At 38.7% G+C, this 13,454-nt stretch overlaps 1 protein-coding gene across 1 annotated transcript in view; it reads right to left on the bottom strand.

Moving 5' to 3' along the window:
* Positions 1 to 12,510, bottom strand: part of ulk4 (unc-51 like kinase 4) — an 88,001-nt gene extending 75,491 nt beyond the window's left edge. Inside the window, exons 1-17 of the mRNA XM_008299201.1 lie at positions 12,441 to 12,510; positions 11,478 to 11,615; positions 11,151 to 11,250; positions 10,718 to 10,857; positions 10,458 to 10,620; positions 8,891 to 8,992; positions 8,600 to 8,683; positions 8,304 to 8,379; positions 6,670 to 6,789; positions 6,185 to 6,384; positions 5,580 to 5,649; positions 4,932 to 4,998; positions 4,716 to 4,808; positions 4,466 to 4,526; positions 4,132 to 4,343; positions 3,293 to 3,339; positions 2,660 to 2,738 (exon numbers count right to left, since the gene is read on the bottom strand). Of these exons, the coding sequence (XP_008297423.1) occupies positions 2,660 to 2,738; positions 3,293 to 3,339; positions 4,132 to 4,343; positions 4,466 to 4,526; positions 4,716 to 4,808; positions 4,932 to 4,998; positions 5,580 to 5,649; positions 6,185 to 6,384; positions 6,670 to 6,789; positions 8,304 to 8,379; positions 8,600 to 8,683; positions 8,891 to 8,992; positions 10,458 to 10,620; positions 10,718 to 10,857; positions 11,151 to 11,250; positions 11,478 to 11,615 (1,752 nt within the window). The 5' untranslated portion in view covers positions 12,441 to 12,510. The remainder of the gene's footprint in view (positions 1 to 2,659; positions 2,739 to 3,292; positions 3,340 to 4,131; positions 4,344 to 4,465; positions 4,527 to 4,715; positions 4,809 to 4,931; positions 4,999 to 5,579; positions 5,650 to 6,184; positions 6,385 to 6,669; positions 6,790 to 8,303; positions 8,380 to 8,599; positions 8,684 to 8,890; positions 8,993 to 10,457; positions 10,621 to 10,717; positions 10,858 to 11,150; positions 11,251 to 11,477; positions 11,616 to 12,440) is intronic.
* Positions 12,511 to 13,454: the final 944 nt, after the last annotated feature.

Genomic DNA, 13,454 nt, shown 5'->3' with positions numbered 1-13,454 from the left:
GCATATAGCAGTTACCATGGTAACTAAGCCCAGCCCTAACACGCCGATCAGCAGGACTGCAGCAAGAGAACCCCTGCTGAGACAACACACACACACACACACACACACACACACACCAGAAGAAAATGCAAATATGTGCTGTTTTATTGGTCATCTGTTAGCGTCACTATAGCATACGGATACACACAAACACAGAGCATTTGCAGGCACAAACACAGACACAGGAAACTACATACACAGGACCCCTGCTGAGTGCTCACACAAACATGGTTCAAAAAAAGCCAAGCACACTCACAAACGCACACGCACGCACACACACACACACACACACGCGTGCGCGCACACACACACACACACACACAGGACCCCTGCTGAGCACATAGATGGACCCACACATGACCATGGACACAAGCAGACACTCAAAGATACACTGGCACAAACGCATATCTTTGTCCCTTTCTTAACAATTTGTCATTCTATGGTAATTGAAAGGAGGTAAGGAGAGAATCGGAAAAAAATGTTCCGCCATTTGTCTTTAACAACAAGCGCGCCGAAAAAACACTGCTATGGCAAAGTCGGCCATTTTGTAAATCGCCGTGACGACTCAGAAGCAGTAAAGTGCCAGAACAAGTGGAAAAAGAGGGGGGAAAAAAAACAAAAAAAACGGGAGAACGGGAGCAGATGTGGGATAAGAATTACAGGCACCAGAATGGATTTCGCTTGGTATAAACAGATGTGATCAAACAGAAGACGAGACAAAAAAGACTGGGGAGAAGGTGGGGAAAAAAAAGAGGAACAGGAAAAAAGTTCTGTTAAGGATGAATAGATCAAATAACGGAGAGCAGCTCCAGGTCTCACCTCCATTCAAAACTGCTTTTACATTGAATTAGTTCAGCACAGCTTTGTTTGTGCCTGCGTGTATTGAGGACGGCTGAGTAGTGTGTGTCTCTGTCAAGGAAAATATGTGTGTAGACAAGTGTGTCCTATTACCTTACAGCACTTTGATGATTATGGGAATTTAGTGATGTAGCTTTCTATACTCAGTTGCCAGTTTGTTAGATAAAACTAATGCATTCTGAAACAAAATGCTTGCATTAAATCTTGCCTTCATGAATGTTATAATGTTGACTTTTTGTTGAAGTTGTTTCAAAGTTGTTGATTCAACTGTATGGTAATGTTTAGGTACACACTCTTGAACTGTGTTTTATACTGTCGGATGTTTCTATTATTTTGGCTACCCCATTTATATTAACAGAAACACTGCTCTTTATAATGCAATCGATTCCATCACACATTACATGCACATCAACAAATCAAAGCACAAATAAAAACTACATTTCAGAAAAAGCTGTGAAGACCTGTACACAGTTATTGCAAAAGTTAGAGTTGAAATATAATCACATGTAGTTGTATTTTGCATTGTCATATGGAACTCTTGATTCTAAACAATAAGCTATTGCAACCCAAATTGTAATATTATAACCAATAATATATAAATATAAGAAACAACCTAGTGAAAGCCAGCAGGATGTTTCTGTGTGTGTGTGTGTGTGTGAGAGAGAGAGTCAGAGACAAACAGAGTCAGTGTGGTGTTTTTCAGTGTCTCTCAGGCTGTTGTCTGGTAGGTTTTTAATGCCACCAGCTGGTGCACACTGGTACTAAAAAGTTAAAGTGGACAGAATAACGATTCCAGCCCACATCTTGATTTAGGGCAGATTTTTCCTCAATGAACTAGAAATTTTGACTATTGGTGATATGACCCAAAACAGAACAAAAGCAGGAATAATGTCATAGTAAAAACTGCACATCGATAAAACTACAAAAACAAATCAAAGATATACACTGTAACATCAAGCAGGACTTACAGTAAATAAAGAATCCACTGTGCATAGTGCATGCACCATTGCACTCATTGTTCTTATGGTTTATGGATGTTCTCATGAGTAAATACTCATTTTTACTTAATATTATTTGTATATGGTGAGCTCCTTCTGGGGCTGCAAGGTGGCACAGTTGGTTAGCACTGTTGCCTCGCAGCAAGAAGGTTACCGGTTCGCGTCCCGGTGGAGACACCGGAATCTTTCTGCGTGGAGTTTGCATGTTCTCCCCGTGCAGCACAGGTTCTCTCCGGGTTCTCCGGCTTCCTCCCACAGTCCAAAAACATGTTGAGGTTAATTGGTGATTCTAAATTGTCCGTAGGTGTGAATGTGAGTGTGCTTGGTTGTCTGTCTCTAAGTGTAGCCCTGTGATAGACTGGCGACCTGTCCAGGGTGTCCCCTGCCTTCGCCTTAAGTCAGCTGGGATAGGCTCCAGCCCCCCCCACGACCCTAGTGAGGATTAAGCGGTGTATAGATAATGGATGGTATTGGTAATCTGGTATTGCCTGCCACATGCTGGTGCAAACTGGTATTGCAGGTCTGAGGTTTAAATGTAGGTTTTAATTGTTTCACTTTAATATGACTTTAATCATTTAGCCCGTTGTTTAGTAGTAAAAAGGATGACAGATTTTTTTTGAATGAATGAATGAATTTTTTTGTGCTATTTCTACAATACCCCTTTACTAGCCACGAGGGTTAATGTATGTCTCCAGGAAGTTAATTTAAGTCAGTGTAATATTCACAACATGAAACATGACTGTGTGTTTGTGTGTGTTCCAGACCTCAGAAACAGGGCTGTCCTCTCCAAGGTCACTACAGTGCAGAGCCAGTAGTCCCATCACTCTGAGAACCTTGTTCCGTCTGTAAAACATTGTTCATGTTAAATTAATAAAAATGTGCTGATTTTCAATTTGTTTATCAACTTTCTAAAAACAGCGTTTCCGATCATTAAAATTCTAAAACTGGCAACCGATCTGATACAAGCAAATACACGAATAAAGCTGGTAACCTGGAAACAAAACAAAAAGCACAAGAAGTCTGTAAACACCTGCTTTCTTTCAACTTTCACAGACACTGATAAACGTATGTGTTTGTGTTAATGGAAACACTATCACAGGATTTTAAGAGCTGTAAAAAGGAGGGTTGGAGAAAAAGAGAGCAACAGAAGTAGAGTAAGTACGGACACATACTCAAAGGTGAGTTGTCCTACAAGTGCATTATAGTCCTGATGATTTATACCAACAAAAGACTATTCTGTCCTTTTTAGCCTATAAGCTTTCTATAATATTGAGGTTCTGCCACATATGATGTGTTGGTAGTAACCCATTGTCCAACATTTCTGCAGGTTAAAAAAAAATAAAGAAAACCATGCAATCATGTTTCCTAGAAAGCAAATACATTGATAATGTACTTACACATCCCAGTTAGGAGCATGTCGCAACTGTTGGGTCAACACCAGAAGCTGAACAAGGGAAGAAAGCGATTGAAGAAACAGGGAGAATAAGAAGAAAGCCAAACAAGACTAATAATCTAATCTGCAATAAATGAGGATATATGAGAACAAAACATCGGCTCCGGGTTTAGTATGACTTTGAATAAGATTGTTTACCAGACAGTATTGAACACTTGAGAAAAACTACTGTACATGTTTAAGGTCTTCTGGGTGAGTAGAACAAATGAGTAGTATGGACAAAACAATGACTGTCATGTTGTATCAGTACTGATATGTCTTGAAAAAAATACAAAAAATTATTAGTTATTTTTTATGTTTTAAATAAATTCTGAATATGTTCAGAATTCATATGTTCTGGCATATTCCATGCTCAAAGTCAGACGAAAGAGAAGTTCTTTTTCAGGTCTGAATAATTCTGAGACTGTCCCTGCACATTACTAATGACTCCCACTTGACTAATGACTAGCTGGGAGCAACAGAAAGAACTTCACGCTTACATCTTCCTAGTGAAGCTCTTTGCTGACAGGGGAAACAAATGGCTGGCAAATGTGTCACACAGGGAGCACAAGGAGGGCAAAAAACAAACAGAATGGAGAAAACAAAATCCATATCTTCTTATAAATAGGTCTAAATTTTACAACCTAAGCTTTACACAGCAGACAGGTAGGACCCATACACCGTCATGCAGTGTTAAGATCTTAAATATTTTGTCAAATTGCACAATTACATAGTTATGCTAATTAAAATCAGCCAGCAGACAATATTCCAAGAGGGAACCAAAATAAATACATATTTTCCTACCAGTTTTGAGTTAATCAGCCTGTTTGCAATAACGTTATGTCCAACCACACAGCAAAGGTAGCACAGCAGGTTGAGTCTGGATCGAATGGCTGTGGAGGAAGGCACACTGGACGAGAACAGAGGAGTGGAGGGATTCTGTTCTTCGAGGGATGAACAGAGCTGTGACAGGAAGACAGTCCACTCTTCGTCACTCAGAGACTGCAGCTTGTCAACTGGAAAAGGTTGTGGAGGAGAAATTTAGCTCCAAGATAAACTGGGGCCAATGACCACATACTAAGATCCTCTTTATCACCCGCATAACACTGACCTACTTGATAAAACTCAAAAAGCGTACCTGAATATGCCGGTACACAAAGGGTTTTAGGATCAAATCGCACAGGAGTACTCTTGAGAATCTGATAAATAGTCAAAGAAAACCACAAAGTCAACTTCGGTCTAAGATGTCTCAATTTCTTTGTAGCCATGTTCTCTCCTTTCCAGCAATAATATTTGGCTGAATATATTGTTTAGATTCTACACAGTCATTGTGTAATAGGGTTGAAAATAAGAACTTGCCTGTGTGCAACATAACTGTATGTTTGTACCTTGGGGTTGTCAATAATTGGGGTGACAGTCAGATCAGAGTCAGTATGAAGAAGATCCTTCACACAGCATGTGATGTTGGTGGCATTATTGGCCTGGGAGGAGGGGACATGAAAGAGAGAGGGCAAGAGAAGTCAACCTCAGCGAAAGACATAAAAAATGAAGAAAAAAAAAACCCATATGTATCCACACAAACACATACACACACACACACTAACCTGAGGTGCCGGGTTCTGGTTCGGAGAATCTGACGTACTGCAGCTCCGTCTTGAGTTCGCACAGGAGCTGGAAAAGCAAAAGGAAGAGAAGAATCTGGTCTCCTGTGGCTTAGTTTGTAACAGCACGGCACTGAACAGACTCCGAAGTACCAGCAAGGTCACTCATGCTAAAATGACATCTCGTATACTGATAACCTGCTCATAGAACATTTGTAGGTATGTGCACAGGATTAGAGTTTCAGTGAAGTATAGCTTAAATGCAACTCTTTTGAAATACATTTATATTAGATGCTTCCTCATGAAGAAGACATCAACGGCTAGGAGGGCAATCGGGCAGCACAGTCTTAAACCAAGGCCAAAGCTCTGTCTCATAATTGTGAATAAAGTGGTTCAGATCCACAACAAAATTTAATCAACTGTTCCATTGCCCATTCTTCGTGTCTCCATCATGTTTAATGAAATTCAACCGATTAGTTTTTGCTTAATCCTGCTGATAGCCAAAGAAGCAAAAGACAATTAAAAACATATCTCAAGTGTGGCTCTGACCTTGACAGAGTAACTAGCTTACTTCGTAAAACAGGTTGACTATCCTGGTAAAACAGGTATAACTCTGTGACTGTCAGCAAACAGTCAGATTGAATGGAATACCTGAGTAGAAAAATGGCCTCAGTGTTGTCCTCATCAACACCACTCTTTGGTCTGAGCTCTGACACATTATCTGGAGAAGAAAGCACATAATTTACTAAATCAGATTTGTTTTCTAGGCTGCATTATGACACAAATAGCTGAGACACATGCCTTGGTGAAAGATGGAGCAAACATTTCAATCAGGTATGGGGTCTACACAGTAAGGACTAGGGCAAACAGCAAGAAATTCCAAGTGTTTGCCATTGAAAAGAAAGCGATGGAAATTGGCTTATATCTAGAAAACTAGATTACAACAGCTGGAGAGAGAAATAAGGTGAACAAGGAATAACAAACTTACTACATATAACTTAGAAAATATATATATTTTTTGGTTTTAGTGCTGCTGCTGAGAAACTGCCTTGGTAGAGGTATGAACCATGCATAATGCCCAATGAGAAACCCTTCACACATACACGACGTGCAATTACATATTCAAATTCATACTGGTACCAACCAGAATATAACATTTCAAAATTACATAGTGTGTTTTTGTCAAGCATTACACTTCAATGCCAAAGTTAAACCAGAAAAGCATAACCAAAGACAAACATAAGGGAATCTGTTACCTCGTGTGAATGACTTATTGCACTGCAGAGTGTGGCACATTTGCTGAGTTCCACTGAGCTTGAGGTCATCTTCAGTGTTTGCCTCCCTCTCTCCTCTTCTCTCCTTTCCCACCTCCTTACCCAAGCTCTGGCTGTTCCTTAAGGCTCCACAGGATATGTGTTTGACAGACTGTTGGCCACCAGTGGCTCTTTCAGATGGTCTGTCAGTTGTTGCATGTGATGAGATTAGTTTTTTAGAAACCCTACAGGGCGGCTGAGTGGAATGGCTGTTGGGAAGACTGTCTGTCTGTCCTGGAGGAAAAAAGCCATATGTCCCTGTGTGTCTGTGAAGGTAAAAACACAAATTTTAAAAAAATAACTATTAGGGAAAATCAACAATGAAGCATCTGACCTGTTTAATGACCTCTAACAGTAATTCTGCAGGTTGTATCTTGTGCTATTGAATTGAAAACTTTAAAGTGAAGAGAAATAATAAATCAACACACCTTAAATTAAGGCTTTCCCCCTCCTCCTCTCCTTCTTCATCCTCCTCTTCTTCATCATCCTCTTCTTCTTTTAGTACCTGTGTCCAAAATGTGTGATCCAGCAACTCTGGCCAGTCCATCCTGACAAAGAAAAATAACAAAAGTTAACATTACGACACAGAAAAATGACACTAAGCCAACATGCAGAAGAAGTAGCAGTTTTTACAAGTATTCAATTCAAAACTTCTAAATTTTATTGTCTGAGAAACCATGTAGCATTGACTCAAGAGCTACACTTGCTTTATTATTGAAACTTTTTTTGTGCAGTATAAGATAAAAGCTACTACAGTTAATTAACTTAACAAAAAAAATACTATTTAGCGTGGGAAAGAAATAATACACAACAGCAACATCTATGGCATTTCCATGTTAAAGTCCAACTTCTGGGTATCAAAGTTACAAATTAAGACTTTTTTTTCTTTTTTTTTTACATGGAAATAATCCCCTCATGCCTTAAATGGCTTTGATGTAACTTTACACTGTTGCATCCTTCAGCATGTTCACAAGGCTGAAAACTTATTTTTCATCATACAGGGCCTTTAGGATTACGTGCACTAATTTAGCGCTGTATTATGAAAACTTGCAAACCTGCTAATTCATTTAAATATCACCTAATCATGAAGCAGCAGTGTAATGCATAAAATAATGCAGACATAGGTTTAGGGCATCAGTATAATGTACATTAGAATTAGAATTAAACTTTATTGATCCCTTCGGTAAAAGACCTCAGGGAAATTGCTAAATGCCAAACACCAGAATGGAAAAAAAAATGTGACCTCAGTTATTCTGACCATAGCATGATTTTTGGTGCCAGGCAGGCTGTTTGAGTATTTCTGTAACTGTTGGTCTCTAGAGTTTACTCAGAATGGAGCAAACAACAAAAACATCCAGTGAGCAGCAGTTCTGTGAACAGCCATGCCTTGTTAATGGGAAAAGTCAATGGAGAATGGCCAAACTGTTTCGAGCTGACATAAAAGCTACGGTAACTCAGATAACCACTGTGGGGTGAGCAGAAAAGCATCTCAGAATGCACAGCACATCCAACCTTGAGGCGGATGGGCTACAGCAGCAGAGGATCATGTCACGTTCCACTCCAATCAGCCGAGTGCAGAAATCTGAGGCTGCTGTGGGCACAGTCTCACAAAAATTGGACAGCTAGAGACTGGAAAAATGTAGTCTGATCCGATGAATCTCTATTTCTGCTGAGGCATGCGGATGGTCAGGTCAGAATTTGGTTTCGTCGGCATTAATCCATGCCTCCAACCTGTCTTCAATCAGTCCAGGCTGGTAGTGATGATGTAATGGTGTGGAGAATATTTTCTTGGCATACCTCAGGCATCTCAATATTATCGGCAGAGTTTGACTGTCACTGTTAATCTGAGTATTGCTGCTGACAATGACCTTTCCCTTCATGGTGACAAATGAGTAACAAACTCTAACGTGATCCGTATAATTTTAAATTGACATATGGATGTCATATAGCAATGGTGATCAAATTAAACTGCAAGCAAGAGTTCCAGCCCTGATAAATGTTATGATAACAGTAACAGCATGAGCAGAATACTGTTTGCTAGGCCTGTGTCTAGGAACTTGACCTCTTGTCTGGATTTTTGTTGAGCAAGCCCTTCAGAAGACTCTGGAAGTCCTGGCTGGGAGGGTCTATAGAAAACACTGTAACAAACAACACAGAAGATAGCTTCAATCATAACAAAAAACGACTCTATTATCAGAACTTTCAAGGCAAAGTTGCCTTTTGAAAGGTATTTTAGAGATTCCAGCACTTGTTTTGCTAAAATGTAATAAAAAATAACTGTATAATATGACATCTGCATATGAGTGTATGTGTGCAAGCTTGTGTATGTGTGTGAGATTATAAGGAAGTGTCTATCACCTGTCTGTCTGAGAGGTGGTGGATCCTGATGCAAAATCATCTCTGTGAGTTCAGTGTGGTTATCAGAGCAGAAGGGAGGTTTACCTGGGAAACAAAACATAACACAGCATAGCATAGCATAGCATAGCATAGCATAGCATAGCATAGCATAGCAAAGCATAGCATAGTATGTTGAGGTGAATGTTAGTATTAAGTATATAGTACATGTTAAAACAATGTACATTTGAGTGTGTGTGTGTGTGTGTGTGTGTGTGTGTGTGTGTGTGTGTGTGTGTAGGTGTGTGTGGTTACCTGTATACATGTAGTAGAGCACACAACCAAGAGCCCAGAGATCTGAGCTCATACTGGTTTCTGATCCCTGCAAAACCTCTGGAGCACTATAAGTCGGAGAACCTGAAAATATACATACATGTTCATATAGCATTAAAAAATATATATATATATACTACAAGAGGACAATCAGACAATCAAATAATATAATATCGAACAAAGTATTTAAATTACTGATTAAAAGTTAGCTTCTTTAGGTCATTAAGTTCTCTTGGAATATGCATGCTCCACAACGTATGAAATGTTTTAGTTTCTGATGTCATCACTACAACAGCTACTCCCTCCTCTGCCTTATGCCATTTATTCACCTGTGAATGAGCTGTTTGTGTGAAGTGAAATACATCTCCTGTTGTTGCATACCCAGCACAAAAAGTATAAAACAGAAGTGAGTGCAAAATCACTTCAGTGTTAAACGATACAGAATTGTAACATCTAATCATAATTGTACAATTTACACAGTTACCATTAGCGTATTTGTTTGTATGTAAAATCTAAAACACTACTTAGAGTTACTACATTTAAACCATATTAAAATGTAGGTCCCACTGTAGGGGCTCAGTGCAACAAAGGTCAGGAGACCTTTCCTTACTGAATTTTCAATACTTTGTGTCACATCCCTCACAAGTTTTGCACTCATGTAGCCCCAAATAATTAAACTCCCACCTTTGTGCTTCACTCTCAGGACTATGCATTCACTGTGGTAGCCCTGGCTAGGTTTTGGCTATAGACGTTGACATTACATACAATCTTTCACTCTCTCTGAGCCATCACAAAAATTATAATTTCCAGTAAAGCCCCTGTGCTAAGCTTGAAGCACTTGCCCATCAGTTCAATAAAGTTAGATTTTTCAAATAGCACATGGTCTGTGATGAGGACGGCCATTACAACTCTGACTTGTGGTGCTATAGCTCATCTTATGACTTATCTTTTTGTTATTTGTTACAGAAGAGAAATTGTGGAGTGACTCTTATTTTTCAGCTGAGAAGGAAAGCGCTCAAACACAAAAGCATATCCAAGAGGCTTGACAATGATTGGTACAGGAAGATACAAATTTCACATTTTTCTGCTCTTTTCTATGTGGAGCCATGATGTAGAAACACAGATAGACACAACACAAAGGTCCAAAATTTCGAAAATTCTGGTGTACAAAGGTCATTTTAAAACCATGTGTAGGCAATCAGGCTAATTACTAATTGTGTGCCATTTTGTTTTACACTTGTGTGTCGTTGAGCCTTCGTGTATTCACTTTTGTTGTTGAGTTTATACTTTCTATTTTCAATGCAATCTTTCTAAATAATTTGTTTTTGATTGTTCACAAGATAATACACTAATACACTCATCTTGTCAACTTAGAAATAATAACAATCAGTTGCTGGTGCAATTTTCAATTATTTGACATTTAGATGATATTGCATAGACGTGTGCACACTTTCGTTGTAGACTGTGCCCTAATTAATGAATTCAGTTTCTCCATTAATCAACATTTAAAGGTATACAGAACTGGCAAGATTAAAAGTAGACATCTGACCTTGTAATTGCTTCCTCAGGTCGTCAAAGTTCTCTTCACTGTCTTCTCCCCCTGTCTCTACAGACGTAGAAAGCAAGGCAAAAAATTCCTCCAATGTCTCTCCATCTGCCTTGGACAGACAGAAGTTCCCAAACTTCAGAATGCTACTGCCATCTAGTAGAACCTGTGGGTAGCATAAGGAGAAATATTGTGTTTATACAATCATTATAATATTGCTGTTTAACTTTTAGTCTTACATACATATGAATGCAGATGCAAACCTTAGCAGGGGTCAGGTCAGATAAAATGATTCCTAATTCATGGATGTATTTTAGTCCTTTAACCAAGTCCCATCCAAACCTTCTCACCACATCTTCGGACAGACTTCCATCGTGAACAATTACAGACTCGAGGGAACCACCTAATATGAGCACAGAGAAAAGAAAGAAGCTAGCATAAGAGGGACGAAAATATTCAGACCAAGGTTGATACCTGTTGCAAAAAAACAGCAATCAATTAAGTATACATACTGAATATGTGTGAATAATAGAGGAAAAAAATGATTATAAAGGGTATATACTATCTCTAAAACCTTTTGACCTGTTAGTTGCATTACTCAGTCCATATACAGTGCTGGCTGAAAACCAGCATTAAGTTTTTACATCTAATGGTATCTGACTGCGTGTCATGACTGCCAGAAAAAAAAATACTGACCTGTACAGAGCTCCACTACCAACCAGAGGTGGCTACTTGTCTCATACCACTCATAGAAGGATACTATATTGGGATGATCTAGATCACGGCTGAGTCGTACCTAACAGGAAAGAGAAACAAAACATATGTATACAGTGAGTATTTTTCTTAACTACACGATCTTAGAATTCATTTAATTTGAATTACACAAAGGATCCAAAGTGCTGATGTCTAAAAGATAGCTTTTTGCATTTAAACTGTTATTGTATAGTTTGTAATTACAGGCTTAGAATAATGAAAATGCATCAGACATCTTAACAAGTTTGTAAGTTTAAAACATGATCCCACATGGTTAGTGATCTCAGTCCTCTTGGCTTTGTCTGTGCAGACGATGGCCACATAGTTGAGACTTCCCTTCTTTCGTCCCTTATAGACAACAGAGTTGCGTCCTGCCCCGAGCTCCTCATAGAGGATGAAGTTCTCCATCTGTTGTGGAAAAGAGACAAGACGCCAAAAGTTATAATTATTATGATATTTGAAGGAGGTGAGAGATATGAGACACAAAACTAATCAAACAGTAATTATTGCCTTAGCTGTATGATAAGAGCTGTTGTTTTTCTGGAGTGTTATCTACTCTTGCAGAGACGACATACTAATTAAAGTTTTTTGTTTATAATTCAAAGAATTCAAAGAGAAAATAAAAATAATTGAAAATGACCTTTGAGTAGCTGTTTATATGGTCACATTTTATTTTATTTTCTTAATGCAGGACCAAGAAAATTGTGAATTTATTTTGTTTATCAAGTGACAGTCAAATATATTTAATTAAGCTGTAATTTATTTGATATAGTACTCTCCTGTTAAATTCACCAAAAATAGGGATATACACGACTTCCATTCTTCTACAACTTAAAAATAAAGCTCTACCTGTAAACCGATAACAGCTGATTTCAATTAACTTTAATTAGCTGCGGAACACCTGGTACCTGTGTGACTGCGGTGGCTTGATTAGGGAGAAAAGGGGAAAAAAACGGACATAAAAGGCTCTTACGTTCCAGCCAGTGAGATAAGACACCAAAATGTGCATTAAAAGTGCATGTTTAACGTAGATATTTAACGTTTAGGTGGCGAAAAACACACGTAGCACTGTCACGTTCAAGATAACTGTTGCTCTGCATATATTTGACCGCTAACGGTGTCGTCTGTTCACAAGAAGCCTCGTAGTTGGTTCACTTTTACCAAGACAGACGCTACTGCAAAGCTTAAAGTAAAAATGACTACATAAAAGTATAAACAGCCTCCGAAACTTACAGAAAAGGTTCGTGTGCTGTTTTTTCACACTATTATCAAACTACGTTACAAGTTTCCTCTTCAACAACCCGCTGTTTGTTAGCGGAAGACTGGTGGGCTCCGTAGTGGCAGCAAGAAGAGGGACGTCTGGAAGTCTCCACATAAAACAAAGGCTACAAATGCTCATCTTGGTGATTAAGTGTGTGTATATACAAATGTATTTTGGTTTATTACAATGTTTCAGTGTAAGCGTAATTCAAGCAAAACGTTAGTTTTATTAATTAAGTTGTATTAGTTTTGCCCAAACTCCCTCCAAATGGAACATTCCTACGTTGCTAGGATACTAGCGTGAACACAACAGCATGGAGGAGAGTGTCCAGGATGGAATACAAAGCAAAAAGACTTGAAAATAGAAAATTACATTTATAATAAAGGTACAACAATTTAAAATGTAGTGAGAACGAGCAGACATGATGACAGATATCAGTTTTAGAGCAGAAAGAGGAGATAGGTTTGGTTTTATCACATTGTAAACAAGCAAAATTGAGTTCAACAATAATAAGTGGACAAAAAGCATATTTTAGGCTGTCTGATTTCTTTTTAAAATTGTTTTATTATTAATTTCTTTTGAGAATCTTACTCCAAGTACGACTCTAAAAGCTGGAGGCTGTGTTTGTTTGGCTCGTGTGTAGCAGATTCATTTGTCTCCAGGCTACAAACAGGTGTCCGAATCTAATCTTGGTTTACTTACATTTTAGAGACTCTGATTTCTTCTTCTCTTCAACAATCCATTGCAGTCATAGTACTGTTATGCTGTTCTTTCCATCTTTTGCGCGAGTGTGCCAAACTGGCTGACACCAAAACCATGTCTTTAGGGCATAAATGCCACAGCTTGACATGTTACAGTGCTCATTGTTTAATCCCCACACCCCACCCCTCACACACACTCACACACACACACTTTTACTTGCTGGCTGGCAGACTATAGTGTGTTTAAATGATTCAGTGTTTTGTGTAGATCAGTTTAATGAGTTC

Source organism: Stegastes partitus, unplaced genomic scaffold (genome assembly GCF_000690725.1).
Source record: "Stegastes partitus isolate 25-593 unplaced genomic scaffold, Stegastes_partitus-1.0.2 Scaffold1392, whole genome shotgun sequence".
Lineage (NCBI taxonomy): Eukaryota > Metazoa > Chordata > Actinopteri > Pomacentridae > Stegastes > Stegastes partitus.
Note: the sequence above shows the minus strand (reverse complement) of the source record. Positions and strands in the feature narration are given on the sequence as shown.